The sequence below is a fragment of the Vigna angularis genome, chromosome 5 (assembly GCF_016808095.1).
Source record: "Vigna angularis cultivar LongXiaoDou No.4 chromosome 5, ASM1680809v1, whole genome shotgun sequence".
In the NCBI taxonomy this organism is placed as follows: domain Eukaryota; kingdom Viridiplantae; phylum Streptophyta; class Magnoliopsida; order Fabales; family Fabaceae; genus Vigna; species Vigna angularis.
The window spans coordinates 32,993,409-33,010,575 of record NC_068974.1 but is presented as its reverse complement, the minus strand read 5'-3'; the positions used below and the strand labels follow the sequence as shown (position 1 = coordinate 33,010,575).

General features: G+C 33.3%; 2 protein-coding genes across 2 annotated transcripts; both read right to left on the bottom strand.

Moving 5' to 3' along the window:
• Positions 1–2,415: 2,415 nt before the first annotated feature.
• LOC108339936 (histone H2B.6) lies at positions 2,416–3,536 on the bottom strand. Its single transcript, XM_017577163.2, has one exon. The coding sequence runs from the start codon at positions 3,360–3,362 to the stop codon at positions 2,682–2,684; it is 681 nt and encodes a 226-aa protein (XP_017432652.1). The 5' UTR covers positions 3,363–3,536; the 3' UTR covers positions 2,416–2,681.
• Positions 3,537–6,487: 2,951 nt separating this feature from the next.
• Positions 6,488–6,823, bottom strand: LOC108339424 (cyclin-dependent protein kinase inhibitor SMR2). Its single transcript, XM_017576557.1, has one exon. It carries the CDS (start codon positions 6,821–6,823, stop codon positions 6,488–6,490), a length of 336 nt encoding a protein of 111 aa, XP_017432046.1.
• Positions 6,824–17,167: the final 10,344 nt, after the last annotated feature.

Here is a 17,167-nt window from a genome sequence, read left to right as displayed (position 1 = left end):
AATTTTTACAATGACCGGCGAGTATGAAAAATAAATAGAGTTAAATAATGTGATTATGTATAAATGAAAATTTAAAACATATCTTCAAAAAGTTTAAAAAGATTATATGTTCACTAAACTCGAAGTGATTCAAATTAATACAAATAAGTACGAATAATTAATTTGCTTTTATATAATTTATTCAGCTCGAGTTTATCCCATTCTTATTTAATTTTATAAGATTTTTAAAAAAATTGATTACACATAAGTGTTATCTACAACATTTTTTATAATCCACAATTTCTAACTTGGATTGAAAATTTTAACTATTATTTAAGGTTAAGCTACTACAACTTTCAATATGTAATTAAATGTGATTACAACCAATGCGAGGATAAACAATTAAACACAATCTTGTTAACTTTTTCTTATGTAAAAAATAAGAACATAAATTAAATGTTTCCATTCAAGCTACTGGATGCACAAGATGTATTAGAGATTTTTGTTTAATTTACCTTTTATTATCACTTGAAAGCTTTCGTGTGTTCATTTCTTATATTTAATTGATATGCTAGCTGTGTTTTAACAAATATACGATGAATAAGTGCAAATATATCAATCAACAATTCGTAACATAATGTTTGAATTTATAGCATGTTTATAAGCAATTTCTTGATCGAAATAATATCAAATTTACTGTGTCAAAATCTTTTAATGTTATCGTTACAACTTGTTGGACATCACTTTAAATTGGACACGTTGGTCAATCTTGATTAAATTTGAGATGCTTTGTGCGTAACTTTTGCTAAGTACTTTTCTAAGAGTTGTAAATAAAAGAAACATAATAGTTTATACGTTTGAGAATTCGAGTAAATGTATAAATCTAAGTTGAGTTCATTAAGATTACGGATCTCACATATAACATACCCTTCCTTTTTTTTTTTTTTTAAATTGCAATCAATTTACAAGCTAGTTTGTTAAACTCCAAGCTTTGCGGACTACTTCACGTACTTCACACAGCAACATTTTAGATAGAAAAGTCACATAATTAACAAGATCATTAAAAAAATAGTAATTCGGTAGGTTTTAGTTTTTGTAGATTTTAATTTGGTAGATTTTAATTTGGTAGATTTTGATTTAATATATTTTATTTTAGCAAAGAAAAAGAAAAGTCATTATTTTTTTTTAAATTGGTAGATTTTCACTTTTCTTATTACTTTTTCAACTTACATACCTACTTTACTTTTTCACATAATTTTATGGATTCAAAATGGACTTAAAGAATAAATCTAAATAAATTGAATTGATATAAGATTTTTAATACACCAATTCACACTAAAATATCATTCATTCGAATATCAAAATCAAATATAATATATATGATTTAAATCTTGGTTATAATAAACTTTAACCGATTCTAATACTATACTAAAGTAGCAGAACTTAAACTTAATTTAATTTTATTAAACCAACTCAATTTAAATAAGATCTGTTTCACTTTATATATATATATATATATATGATTATTAGTAAATTAAAAATATATTATAATTCACACATATATACATGTTTATTAAATTATAAATAATAGAATGTTTATGTATCATGTTTAGGTATCGCCAATAAAAAATATTACCATAACCAATTCTAATGGATTATATGTAACCTTATCTTATTTTGGATGTTTGGACCAAAACATGCTGTGACCCTTTCTTTTGGTTTCTCATGAACTTATTTTTTAATTTTTTTGGGTTTTCATGGAATCAATTATTTTATTAAGACTCAAGTCAACATTCTAATGTATAATTAAGTAGGGTGAGATTAGATTGTTAAAAAATATGAGCCGGATAAAAACAAAAGAGCACCGGTACATTGGTGCTTTCCAAAAAACTTTACCTTTTTTCTTTCAAAATTAGCTTAATAAATATTTTAAAAAATTGGATTCACCGTATCATTTGAATGTGAAAAGTTAAGGATTATTTCTTAGTTAGTAATTATATTACATGAGTTTTAAATGCCATTTATCACCTACTAAGGATACATTATATATTCTTCCAAGAAATGGGCCAGAAAGGTATATAATAACAGTACTATTACTAAATTTATCTTCCTTCCACCTTGACTTTATTGTAAAAAAGTTGTAAAAAAAGTTTGTTAAAATAATATTTTCCTTAAATTAACTGAGCAATCATTAGGTTTGTGTATAACTTAATATCAGCAGGTTTGTGTATAATGTTCCCACCCTGTTCCTCAGAAACAACATGGGACAAAACCATATGTACTTCATTGCAAGTGTTTCCATTAACAATTTATTCCTTGTCTTTTTTGAATATTATGCTATATAAAAGGTGTTAAAATACAATCATATCCTCCACCGAGTAGAACATTGTGAAACTATTATGAAACCAAACTTTCCTCAACCCCCAGAAATATCAATGAAACTGGCAATAACTACTAATTGCATTACAGATAAACAAGCACACTAATAACAGTAAGTGATCTACATTTCTGACCCTATCAGAAGAACCAACCAACCAACCAAACATACACCATTCTCCAAATTGCAAAATACAAAAACACCTACTTAACAACACAATGCTAAATACCTAGTCACCTAAAACAAGAAAAACCTTAACCTAGTCACCTTATAACTAATCAAGTACATGTTTTTACATACTAAACATATAACTATACTGTCTAGACTATTCATCGGTATCATAGGAGGTGAATTTATTCACAGCTTTGACACCTTCTGCAATGGCATGCTTCCCAAGCTCTCCTGGTAAAACCAGCTTCACTGCTCCTTGAATCTCCCTTGAAGACAATGTCATGTGTCCAGTGTAGTCCTTCAGCTTAGCAGCTTCACCAGCCAATCTCTCAAACATGTCATTCATCAAATTGTTCAGAACAGTCATGCATTTGGCAGATATTCCCATCTCAGGGTGCACCTGCTTCAACACCCTATACACATACCTCTGATACCCTTCTACACTTTTCCTTCCCTTCTTTTTCCCCTTTTTTCTCTCTTTTCCATTAGACGGTATCTTTGCCTTCTCCTTCTCCTTCTCATCCTTCTCTCCCTCGTTCTCTACCTTATTCTCTTTCTCTTCAATCTGCACTCCACCATCTTCCCCAGTGTTGTTTTTCTCACCTTTGTTTCCCTCAGTAATGGCAGAGGTAGACGAATCCTTCCGGGCTTCAGGATTCACTTCTTCAACGGGAATGACCATCACATGCTCTTTTCCACCTTCTGCCTCTTCTGTTTCTTTGTTTCCCCGTGTTTGTCTTCTGCTGCCGGTGCTTACAACCGATACTTGCACGCTTGATTCCACAACTTTCTTGGTGGATCTCACCACCAACTTCTCACCACGTTTTGGAGCCATTAACTACTTCAAGCTTTTCTAGAAACGACAAGAGTAAGTTACTGATGGATGGCATCCTTATTGAAGGAAGAACTATCGAAACCTGAAGGGGTTCTAGAGCTTGACACGTGGACTCCAAGTGTCATATGCATGGGAACCAAAGTGAATACGTGTGGTTAAAGGTAAGTAACAAGTTCAGGAGAGTTCAGAGGATATGTGTCCCACTGCGATTCTGTCCCTTCAAATTTATAGTACTATACTACCTTTGACATGTTTTTGTAGTATTATAATACACAAGAAAAAGACATGGTATATGTCAGATTTTAGAAGAACTTGGTTGTGTATCCATTTTTCAAGAACCATCCTTTAAAATTGATTCAAGAAATGTGGTGTGGTTTAAGAAAAGAACAAGGCAATGAACATGATTTCCAGGAGTTCTATATTTGTTGAACCACCCTTAGTTTTTCATGCATTCGGTGGAATGGATAAGGCTATCTTCAACCACATCTCCTGTAGTAAACTAACCTGGAATTGGAGGTGTTGTTTATTCTTATTCTTATTCCTTTTATCTCTATATAAAAACATACTGTATAGTATAATCGGTCAATATATTCTCGTACATTTAAACTGAATATCTTTCCAAACAAATTTCAAAGGGTCCGTATATATTATAATTACTCGATTTATATTTTAAGGATGACCAATCGATAACTACAATATAAATTACTTTTTATAAACCCTACAAATATAATTAATAGTACAATATAAATTATTTTTTATAAACTCTACATAATAAGATAAAATAAATTTTTAGAGAGTTAACTCTGATTAAAACTTATAAATATAGAAGAAAGATGAAGAAATACGTGATTGTATTATTTAAGTATCAAAATGTCTTCAATAATAATATACTACTGTACGGTCCATACGGTCTAAAAAACTAAACCAGAACATGAATAATACTATTATCATTAATATCTTGTATTTATTATGGTAAAAAGAATTAGACATCACCCAATACCAAATAAGAACTCAAACATGTCAATGACAAAATGCAGCAGTTATGCAATTTATTTTTCTGTATATTGGCAAGAAAAATAATGAAAGTAAACAGAGTGTTCATAACATAAAAAGAAAAATCAAAATCAAATGGAGTCATATTGAGATGGTTTGAAAGTGAATACATGTTATCACCAACTACTAATTCTTTATTGAAAACTTATGTTGATAACTTTATTTTAATAATATATTAATGATTTAATATAAAAGATATAAAATTTAGGTGAGAGTTTTTCATATGACTTTTGGTTTTAGTCATTTCTGTAGTTGTGGAGATCAAACCTATCCTCTGTCACTTATTGGTCTATAAAAAAAAAGTTTTGAAAATGTGTAACCCAAAAAGGAGGCCACGTAAAAGGGCCAGAAGGGTAGAGTGAGATATTTCTTTTACCACCTCCATATTTTCTTCTTCCACCTCCCATATAGGTGTAAGAAAATCCAAATCATCTATCCGTCAGAAACATTTATCTGAAAATTTATTTTGAAGCATACTATTTGTAACTCAAAAATGTATTTTGGATTATCTAAAACATAATTTTATATTTCCAAATACATTTTAGATTGTATAATTCAGAAAAACATAATTTGAAAATGAAAAATTATATCACGAGTTACACAATTTAAAATACATTTTTAAATTAAATAATTGGAAAACTTATAAATTCATACTTGAAAAAATTTAAAATTATATAATATAAAAAATATCTTTTGAATATCAAAAGGTGCGTGAAGAAATGATGATGTGTTGAATTATAAAGGGCAAAAATGAATGGTTAGAAAGTAAGGAAGTACAATTTATGTTCTCGTGGTGCTCGTGGATGTGTCTTGGTCCCCATCCATGGCTTTTCGGCAAATAAAGCTAATCAATTCTGCAGCAGGTTTATCTGTCTCTTTCTCTTTTCAATAATCTCACTCTAATTACATACTCTCAAATATCACCTTTTTATGAATCAACATCATCCATTTTTACATAATGTTAGAATTACAGTATGTAAAAATGAAAATTTTATTATATAAATTAATTTTGTAAAATTAAATTATATTTTTTTAACATGTAAATAATGAACATTTTATTATATAAATTAATTTTGTGAAATTAAATTATATCTTTTAACAAGGTATCATAACGATAAATTAAAATTTATTCTAATAAAATTTAATGTTTTTTAAGTTTATTGATTGACATCGTTTACTCATGTTTAGTTTTATAATCAAAATATATGTATATGTTTACGAGTGTAAATATATTTTAGAAGTAATGGTTTGAAATATATGTATTAAAAAATAAATTTTAAGTCTAATTTAATTTTATAAAATTAATTTATATGATAAGATTTATATTTATATATATTATAAATTAATTTTATTTTTTTAGTATGTAAGAAGGAAAATGATTTTTAACTATTTTTTTTTACAACATTCTAATAACATGTGATAGTTTGTAATTAATCCGTTTCGTACCAATAAAATAGGGACATGTAATTTATTGTTAAAAAATTATTTAAAAAGTTGATAAAATATTATGAAATAGACTTTTAAGTATTTTTTTTACTGGAAATTTTAGTTTTTCTTAAAAAAAATTGATAAAACTCACAAAAATGTCTGTTTTGTTGTGAATTAATAGCGATAACGATGACATAATAGTTTCTTCTTTGAGTGGGGTTGTCTCTTATATTATCTGTACGAAGCAGAGGCTACTGTAACTCTGAAGTATCAGATAATGCAGTTACTGCTTCCCATACACAACACATTGTTTATGGGAACGTGTAAGAGAATTCTTTCGTGTGACATGATAGGTCATTGTATAATTACCATATATATCTATTTTTATCCATATTATAATAATTTAAACCCTCGTTTGTGCAATATCTATTTTAAAAAAAACAAATAAACACAGAGCTTGCATATGGCAGTCACATGAACTTCGGACACGAGACATTGGCATGGAACTTACAACAACTGAGTGGGGAATCGAATGTGATATATGTGATATATTGAACACTCCACCATGATTTTATCCATTGAAATGCAAATATAGACGAACAATCACTCACAATTATTGACTAAGAGTTAAGTTGAGTTGAGTTTCATACACTTCTGCATCTCTTGTTTACTCTAGAAAGCTCAAACGTGGATTGGAAGAAAGACTCTACCTCTTGATCATGCCTCACTACATAGTTCAACGCATTTGACGATGATCTTTTGATGCTTGAAGAAAACTGTTGCATTTGTAGTCTTCTTCTCTTTCTTGGTGCAGGTGGGCATGTTTCAATTGTGGGAATCTTGTTGCTCGATGAAGTTGGAGTTTTGCATTCTTCAAACTCTTGCAACTCTTGCAAGTCTTGAAGACTTGCATCTTTTGCTGCAACAACCCTTAAGATCATAGCTTCTGGTCCTGCTTGTGCTGTTGAGTCTGAAGACATGGAGATTCGCTAATCATAAGAAAAAAGTGTTAGTGTGTAAGCAATGGAAGAAATGGAGAATACGTTAGAAAATGAAAAGTGAAAGATGAGAGAGTACTTGGAAGGTGGAAGCTTTTTGGTGTATGATTTGTGTACCCTTTTGGCTGTGTAGTTGAAAGATTTGATGTGGAAGCTTTTGGGTTGAAGGTGGAGAATTGAAAGATGATGTCAGATTATGGTGCTTGCAAAGGACATGTGCATGTGAGAACAAAGTCTAAGTTGGCAAGAAAGGCACTCCTCGGATCCTGTTTGTGTTAAGATGTGTTCCATTCATTCCAGTACCTTCCTAACTACCCTTACCTTATACATGTCATTTCTTACCTGTCTAATAACTTTTTATTCGGATTTTTTTTAAGTAGTATTATTTTTTTTTTTTTACATTTAATACATTTTTTTCATACATTCTACTTTCCTTTTCAATTTTTTTATAAATACAAAATTTAGTTTTTTAATGACAATAATACTCTTGAGAATAAACTTTTACCGCTCTCTCATAGCTTTTTATTGGGATTCTTAAGTATTTTTTTCAAGGTGATATTTTTTTCTCATAGCTCTACTTCTATTATTTTATTCTTCAATCTTTTTCTTTGTTTACACATACAAAATTTATCCCTTTTAATGACAAAAATACTCCTAAAAAATAAATCTCACAACTTTATATTAGGATTCTTAAGTATTTCTCTAAGGTAGTATTATTTTGATACCAAACAAATTTTTACACACAATCTACTTCCATTATTTTACTCTTCAATCTTTCTCTTTCTTTACAAATACAAAATTTAGCTTTTTTAATGATAAAAATACTCTTAAAAATAAATTGTCAAGTAGTGTATCTAATGTCAACAAAATAATTTTTTGCTTTTTTATAAGTTAAATAGATTTATCATCTTCAAATAAGAATTTATTCTTTCTATTTTGTAAATTTATGTAAAATATTTTTATAAACATAATATACGAAGTATATTTTTATGTGACAAATAGAGTTTTGAAGTTATAATATAACTTTTATTTATCATTTATTAAGAGATTATTTACAATACATTTATAAACTATAAAAAAAATTATAATTTAATTAAGGATAAAAAACGTTTTTTTACAATAAATTAGGAACAAAAATATATTTAAGTCTTTTTCTATTATTAAGATATGCATGTACAAATTTAGAAGAAAAAACTTTATATATATAGAAACAAAAACCAACATTTGTCCATACAAGAACCATAAAACTATTTTAAAATGTTCATCCATTATTCCTCATAGTTACTTTGTTGATATCAGTTCTGGTCTAATAAAAGTTATTTGTTATTATCGATGTTGAGTTTATGTATGTTATCGATGTGACATTACACTAATAAAAAGAAGAACATTTCTCTCCTCTTAAGTGAACGTAAAAGAATTAAACACACTCCAATTAGAATATCAAAATTAAGAATTGTGGTAAAAGCAAAACCAAATACACATATAAAGAATCCAAAATTAAATAAAAACTTAGCTCTGTATTTTCTAATTAATACTTGTGTACTTTATCCTTTGATATATACTTTTCTTACTTTAGATAAATGAAATTCTATGTAAAAGTTATGTATATAATTAAAATATTTTATTTATATAGATAATTATATATGTAGATGCATTGTTTCACTAAAATATAATATATATATATATATATATTTTTTTTTTCTTTCTAATTATTAATATATTATAAGTAGCAGAGTAACATGAAGCAAAAGAACATTAAATACTCTAAAATCTTAATAGTAGTCAAAGAAAGAAGTATTACATGCAATATGTACCAAAATATAAAGATAAACATGTTAAATGATATAAACATATTTTTCTACATACTACTTTTGAACTAACCAACATTATATGCATTTATTGGGAACTGCGTTCTTAAAGTTGAGAACTTAAAATGCACCATCTTGCATAAATGGAGTGTTTGTGCTTGAAATGTGTCAATGAATATGATAAAGTTTGTGTGCTAGTTGTATGTTTTCTTGTGTATTTTAGGAGATAATGCTACCAACAAGATAAAGTTACTATTTTATTGTTTTCTTTTTTGGGTTTTATCATTGAGAATTTTAAATCTCAAATAAGAAGTGACATTGAAGCTCAATTATTGATAAAAATTGCATTGAAAATATTCAATTAGTTTTATTATCTTTACAATTGAATTTCATATTTACTTTTGACATAAATTACATCATCTTGTGCTTGTATTCACGAATTCATATATTCAAATAACATTAAATGAAATTAAGAACTATTAAAACAAATAATATAAAAAAAGTAAACAAGTTGGAACGGAAAATATAGCTAAAGAAAAATAGAAAATGAGCAGAAAAAGAAAATAGGAAATACATCACTTGAAGTCAAAGAAAAATAGAAACGGAGTACAAAAACAAAATAGAGAATGCATCACTTGAAGTCGGCTCAAGGTAAGTAAGATAAAAAAAATACTACTTGAATTCTTGAAAATTTTAGGATCATATTTAAAAGAAATAGAATTGTTTCGGATGTGAGGGACCGTGTGGGTCCCACGTTTCCACGTCAGTCGCTTCTCGTTTTCTGTATGTCGGATCTTCTGTGTTCACTTCTCAGTTCGCCGGTGGGAGACCTGCAAAAGATTCTCCGATGCCAAAGTCAGTTGAGAGCTAAGGCGTTTTTCTCAGACAGTAATAAATGTGCAATGAATGTTCCCTCTCACCACTCACCGTGGACTTGTATTTATAATTTTCGTTATGGGCTTGGGATTAGTGAAAATTAATCACGGCCCAAAACAGCCCAATAGCTTCTAATCTCTACTTACCTTAAACCATGTTGATTTGTCTTAAGCTAAGATGATTAGTGGCGTGGCCGGCCTTGAGAAATGGGCGCCCGCCCATGTGATATGGGTGTCCGCCTTATCCTGTTCGATCCTCCACATTTATCCAATAGAGGTAATTTTCCAGGTCTCCAATATCGGGGAGGGCAGACGGTTCATTTACTGGTCTGATGTCAGTGGTGCTGAAGCGGGCGGACGGTCCTCTGTCATTCAGATGACGTGGGCATCGAAATGGGCGGACGGTCCTTTACTTGTTCTGATGACGTGGGCATCGAAATGGGCGGACGGTCCTTTACTTGTTCTGATGACGTGGGCATCGAAATGGGTGGACGGTCCTCTACTTGTTCTGATGACGTGGGCGTCCTTCCGTACGGCGCTCGGTCCTCGCTGGTACACAAGCCCCCCAAGTCCTAGTGCACGTAGTAGACGTAGGATTTTGAGTACGACGCGGCTTGGGCCAGGAATCTGCAATTGGGCCGCCTCTAGTGGGCTTTTGATCTTTGGATTTTGGGCGGGAAAACACGTGGTACGTCGCTACTGGCTGAAGGCGAAGCGTCTCCAAATCTGGAGCGTTGATCGTGCGAGATTTGAACGACACGCATGCACCCAACGGTTACTAAATTTTTCTATAAATAGTGGGTGAGAACGTTGTTTGGATGAGGCGGTTGGGTCCTCTGAGGCGGATCCTGAGGTGTCGGTCTCGACAGGCGACCGTGTATTTCATGGCGTGCCTATGTTCTTGCTCCAAGGCGGTATCCGTGTGGACGGGTCTCCTTTCGAGCCGGACGGCCAGGGAGTAGTGGTGAATGAGTGGGCTCCTTATGTTCCTAGCCTGTATGCTTCCTCATACGCCACTCACAAGGATTTGGAATGGAGGGTCAGCCGTACCCATATTGTCCGGGATATAGAAGATTCCAGGTTGATCCGGGCTGGAGTCAGTTTGAGAAACGAAAGGGTCTTTTACGGGAAGAGGTCGAGCCCGGACGATTTCTTCTACATGTACGTGAACTTCTTCACCCATCTCTTTATCCGGGTCCCTTTCATCAAGTTTCAAACGACTGTCCTTCGGGAGGTTAACGTGGCTCCCGCGCAACTGCACCCCAACTCTTGGGCGGCCGTGCAAGCGTTTCTGGCTATGTGTTTGGCCGTGGGCGTCACTCCTACTATTCCCGTCTTCTTTTATTATTTTGAGGTTCGTCCTTCTCCCACCGGCGGTTGGGTATCCTTCACATCGGTTCGAGATAGGGCCCTGTTCCGCCCGTTCTCTGATTCCTTCAAGAACTTCAAACAACATTATTTTAAGATAATCATTGACGAAGCCGGCCGCCATGAATTCTATGACGGTGATGGGAAGCCATTGTTCCCGTTTTACTGGACCAGAAATCCCCGGCGAATAAAGGCGACTTCTGGGGGAGCACTGACTTCATCCGACTTAGAGGTCGTGCGTACCATCAATGCCCTCCCCCGTCGGATTTCCGCCCGTCACCTGGTCGAATGCCTTAGTTTTGAGGATTGTGGACAAAAGGCGTTCGGTATGGTATTGTTATATTGGGTCTGTTTGTCTTTAGTATACTGACATTAATTTTTCTGAATTGTTTTGTTTCTTTCAGAGCTTATGACGACTCCTGCCCCCCGTCAATCCAACTTTATGGCCGCCCGGAAGAGGACTGGAGCCAGCTCATCCTCGGCTCGGCCGAACGCTCCTACCGTGCCCCGTCCTCCTCTGACAGGACGTTCGTCGTCGGGCGGTCGCCTACCTCCCATGCGCATAACACAGAAGCCCAAAGACCCCCAAGCCGCACAGGCCGTGGGTTCTAGTGGCAAGGCGGCAGGTTCCGATCCCCACCTTGACCTTGCGGCCGTTCAAGTGGATCTGTCGTCCGAGGCAGCCACCACCGCCGGCGCTCCTTTGATCCGTAAGAGGAAGGATCCCTTTACTGAAGGGCGCAAGGACAAGGAGGGTTCATCGTCTCGATCGACGTCAAAGAAGGCCCGCAAAGGCAAAGACAAAGAGAAGGACCGGGAGAGGGTCCCTGTTGTGCCCTTACCGGGCGGCATCTTCAGTCCGGCGTTCAATATGAGCGAGCGGACAAAGTTCCATATGAGCTCCTCCCAACGGGCGCTTATTGAACCCCTTTCTGAGTTGGAGCTGACCAACGCCATGCTGGAGATGTCGACACGGGTGTCCGCCCTGGCATGGTATCTGAAGGAGTTTGTTGACCGCCCAGGGGTGGCGAAGATCCGCGCTGAACTTGATGCGGAGAAGAAGAACTCGGCCTCCCTTCAACTAACAATGGAGTTGATGCTCTTAACCCAAGATGATTATGACAAGAAGATCGAGCAGCTGGAGGCCGATCTTGAGAGGTCTAAGAAGGAGAACGCTAAAGGTTTGGTAGCCGCCCGAGGCGAACAAGAACGACTGGCAGAAGAGGGCCGCCAGCTTAAGGCAGAGGTTGCTCGCCTAAGGGATGCGGAGGCCGAGCATATCAAGGCGAACCAGGCCTTATCCCTTGATGTCACCAAGGCCAACGAGAAGATCGCCGAGCTGGAGGCGACAATCGTGTTCGAACACGAGGAAGGCTTCAACAAAGCCCTTCGGCAGGCGTCCCTTCTAGCGGGTGTACAAGATCCGTTCACTCTTGGCTTCGACATTGAGAAGGACATTTTTGATGGCGTCCTAGTGGACCTTAATTCAGCCAAAGGGGATGAGCCTACTGCTGAAGCCGAGGCCGGGGGGGGGGGGGGGGGGGGGGGGGGGCAATTAGGATTTTTTGTTTCTTTTTTGTATTGTTTTTATCGGGCGAACGACAATGGTCCCTTTTGGAGCGAACGGCCAAGGTTCTTTGTACAAGTTCGTTTATTGCCCGACCAAGTTGAGAGTGGTTTTCGGTGGAACCTCTTTTCATCGGCTTGGTCTTTATGGGGCAGACGGCTATGGTTCTTTGAAGAACTCTTCGTTTATTGCCCGACCAAGTTGAGAGTGGTTCTCGGTGGAACCCTCTTTCTCGTCAACTTGGTCTTTATGGGACGAACGCCTCTTCGTTCGTAACCCGACCAAGTTGAGAGTTGCTCTCGGTGGAACACTCTTTTTCGCCAACTTGGTCTTTATGGGGCGGACGCCTCTTCGTTCGTAGCCCGACCAAGTTGAGAGTTGCTCTCGGTGGAACACTCTTTTTCGCCAACTCGGTCTTTATGGGGCGGACGCCTCTTCGTTCATAGCCCGACCAAGTTGAGAGTTGCTCTCGGTGGAACACTCTTTCGCCAACTTGGTCTTTATGGAGAGTGAGGTTGTGTATGGAAGATGGACATCCTGTCATTTATTTATTGAAAGCAACAATACATGGATCATCATAACAGTCAACTGAAATAAAATTTTAGATGTGTGGCATTCCAAGTATTAGGAATTGGACGTCCGTCCGATCGTTGCAACCGGTAGGCCCCATTTCCTAACGCTTCGGCTATTCAGAACGGCCCCTCCCATTTGGCAGCGAGTTTCCCATGGGCCGGGTTTCGGCGGGCTTCCCCAGCTTTTCTCCATACCAGGTCTCCTTCCTGGAAACTCCTCGGTCAGACCTTGGAGTTGTACTTCCTCTCCACCATGCGCTTGCATGCTTCGGCCCGCAGAGCCGCTCGGTCTCGCCGTTCATTTAGGGAATCTAGTTCGATTCTCAGCTCTTGGTTGTTTATCTGCAGGTCTTCAACCTGTCGCCTCAACGATGGTTCTCCCAGTTCGACCGGCAGCATGGCATCAGTACCATAGGTTAGGTTAAAGGGGGTTTCTCCGATGGTCCCGTGAGGCGTGCACCAATACGCCCATAGGACTTCGGGTAGCTCGTCAACCCATGCCCCCTTCCTTTCTCCCAACCGCCGCTTTAGCTCAGCGACCACGGTCTTATTCATGGCTTCAGCTTGACCGTTCATCTGGGGGTGCTCTACTGAGCTGGTGGTGTGCCTAATCCCCAACCCTTTGAAGAATTCGGCGAGTTTTTTGTCGATATACTGTCGGCCGTTGTCTGTGATGATTGAGTGAGGGAGGCCGAAGCGGCATACCAATGTCCAGCAAAATTTCTGGACCTGGGCGGTACAAGAATCTTTCTTTCAAGAGACCAAACTTTCACAAGTTATTCAAACAGTTTATATTTAATAAAAAAAATGTATTACACAAGTTGATAATATATAGCCCAAAACTTGGCCTAATTCAAATTAAATTTAAGAGAGAAAAATTAAAAGTGAGGAATCTAGATATAGATTAGATTTTGAGGGGATCTTGCAATTTTTTTTCTTTCTCATATATAAAGTAATTTTGTACTTGAGTATTAAATTTTATATATTTAACATTTTTAAATTTTTATAATTTATAAGATAATTTTGATACTTTTAGATATGTTATGAAGATGTTACTTTTTACAAGCATCATTTTTATTTTCTTCTTCTTTATAAAATGCAAATATATAAATATATAAATATATATATATATATATATATATATATATATATATATATATATATATAAATTATATTTTAAGGTTACTAAAAGAATCACCTAAAAGTATCTTAAGAATATTTAGGATCTTAAGAATGAGAGTGAAGTCCATAAATATACATAATAAATATACTAAACAAGTGAATATATTTTAGGAAAGAAGGAAACAAAAATGGGAGATTAGATTTTTGTTTTCTTGTTTTCTTTTCTTGTCTTCTTGCAATGTGTGCATGATAAGTTGGGTTAAAGTATGATTATTTTTTGTTATCTTATGAGGTTAAAAAGAGTTTTTATTTAAAATATGTTGAGATTTGAAGATATTGATAATTGATTTAGGTATAGGGTTTCAAGGGATTTTTTTTTAGAAAGATGATATTTTGATGAAAAAAATATTTTTCATGATTTTATGAGTTTCACGAGCATAGGGGTATGTGAGCATCTTTGGTTGTAAGGAAAGTTAACTTTGTTGCTTGTTGACTTTGTTGTTATCTTGATTCTGTATGTAGATATGATTACTAGTGTTAATTATGATTGTTTGTTGAAGTTCTTAAAGTGTTGAAGCCAAAAGGTTAATGTCTTTGGACAAAGAACTTTATGAACTATGCTTGGGTGTAATTGTTTATATGGATAATCCTTGGAGTTTGGAAGCTAGAGTGATGTTGTATTTGGGCAAGTAACTCTATTAACTATGATTGTATGTGCTTGTTTGTGATTGTTTGTATGTGAACTATGTTTGTGTGTGTTTGCTTATATTACAAACTAAATTTTGGTATCACAGTAGTTAGGTCAAAATGTAACACCCAAATTCCAATTTTTGGCTTATTAAAATCTATAATTAACACAAAATTACATAATTTAAAATAAAACTTCATTCCTATTTTATTGAAAATCTCAATTAAAAGCATACTTTATTGAAGAGGAAAACTTAAGACTAAAACATTATCCCAATAGTCTCTTAATATTGACATTTATGTGCATCTTTCTCAAATACCTATACTATCATATGTTTCCTTATAAAACAGTTATCGTAAGTGGAAACCACAAACATAAAGGCAATAATAAGGTAACAAAACATTATAAAAACCTTAATTTTAAAAATAAACTCCAAAAGTGTTTAAAATCCCAAAACATATGAATAATCATTTAAAAATTTAGATAATTGAAAATAATCTACCAATAATTTTTAAAATACAACAAAACCTTGAGTCATAAAGTTCTTGGTCTAGAGACATCAGGTTTCTGACTTCTACACTCAAGAACCAAATATTAAACACCAGTTAATAGAGTTCTGTGCCTAGAGATATAAGTCATTTGGCTTTGATACTCCAAAAACCATCCACAAACAAGAACACACAAACATAGTTTATAGAGTTTTTTTGTCTAAAGACATCAACACTCCAAGGACCATCAACAAACAAGCACACCAAAGCATAGTTTATAAAGTTCTTTGCCCAATCAACCTTCTCACTTTTTGACACCTTAAAAATGTCCCTCAAACAACAATTTAACACTAGTAATCATATTTATACATACACAATCAAGATGACAACAAACAAAGTCAAAGCAACAAAGTTAGCATTCCTCACAACCTAAGATACTCACACACCCCTATCCCATGAAACTCAAAATCATGAAAAGTATTTTTTGCATCAAAATATCATCTCTAACAAAAAAAACCTTTGAAACCCTATACCCAAATCAATTATCAATTTCTCCAAATCTCAACATATTTTAAATAGTCTTTTAAATCACAAAAGATAAACAAAAATAACAATAGCTTAACCCTACTTATCATGCACGTATACAAGCAAGAATACAAGAAAAAAAAAGATAAGAAAACAAAAATGTAAGCTCCTTTTACCTCTTTCTGTTCACTTTTTTCCTTTAAATGTACTTAGTCGTGTTCTTTTTTATCCAAGTGTAACAATACTTATTCTTTAATATGTATATTTATGGACTTCGCTCTCATCACTTAAAACCTTAAATAGTCTTTAAAAAAAATTTAAAAACTATTCTAATAATCATAAAATATTATATATATCTTTTCATACTTTTTTATTTATATTTCTTAAAAAATCTCTTATATATAACAAAAATCACATATAATAATATGATATATTTTTAATAAATTTGTTTATGGATTTAACCTTCATATTGTTTATGTAATAATAGTTATTTTACATATCTTTTAAATAAATTAAATATATTAAATAATTAGTAAACATAAATCTTTTCAAATAAAAAAAAACAATCTTAATTATTATAACTTTTTAGGTTTTATGAATTATAAATTTTATTATGGATTTGGTGTGTTTTATATTTTATTTTATTTTTTTATGAATAATTTTTTATACAATTAAATTAATGAATTTTGAAATATCAACATAACTTAATTAAAACTAATAGTAGTACTATGACATTTTTGGAACACGGTAATTTTATTTCAACCACTAATTTTTTTTGTTAACATATCATCTTGAAAATTGTATGTTTGATATAGTTGACTCTCATCCACACTTCAAATTTAAACTGAATCAAATTTCAGTGCAACAATAATATATCATATATTTTATATTCTAACGATGACTCTAGTCAACGTTAACAAATTAAAATAAATCAAATTTAAGTTCCAATTATCCATTATATAAATTAGACTGAGTTAGTCTGACACATGTTTATATAATTCTATTGAATAAAATTTTAAAAACAAAATTTAACAAACATCTTTGTCTTGGTTAAACTTTTAAAATCTTATTGTTATGATAAGGTTTTATTCTCCAATAAGTTACCAATATTTTTCCTATGTTATATTAAACAGAGAAACCATAAACCCCTGCCAAATTATTCAAATTTATGAATAATGGCCTAAATAATGGAATGTGTAGTTATTGAATACTTATATTGTTGATATCTCACTTGACACTGATTAATTAAGTACCTAACATAATATTTTTAAGAAAAAAATAAGTAAATTAATTTAAAAATATAAGTATTCTTT

Bases quoted from the DNA above. Each gene is read 5' to 3' on its own strand.
- LOC108339936 (XM_017577163.2), bottom strand. From the start codon at position 3,362: ATGGCTCCAAAACGTGGTGAGAAGTTGGTGGTGAGATCCACCAAGAAA.
- LOC108339424 (XM_017576557.1), bottom strand. From the start codon at position 6,823: ATGTCTTCAGACTCAACAGCACAAGCAGGACCAGAAGCTATGATCTTA.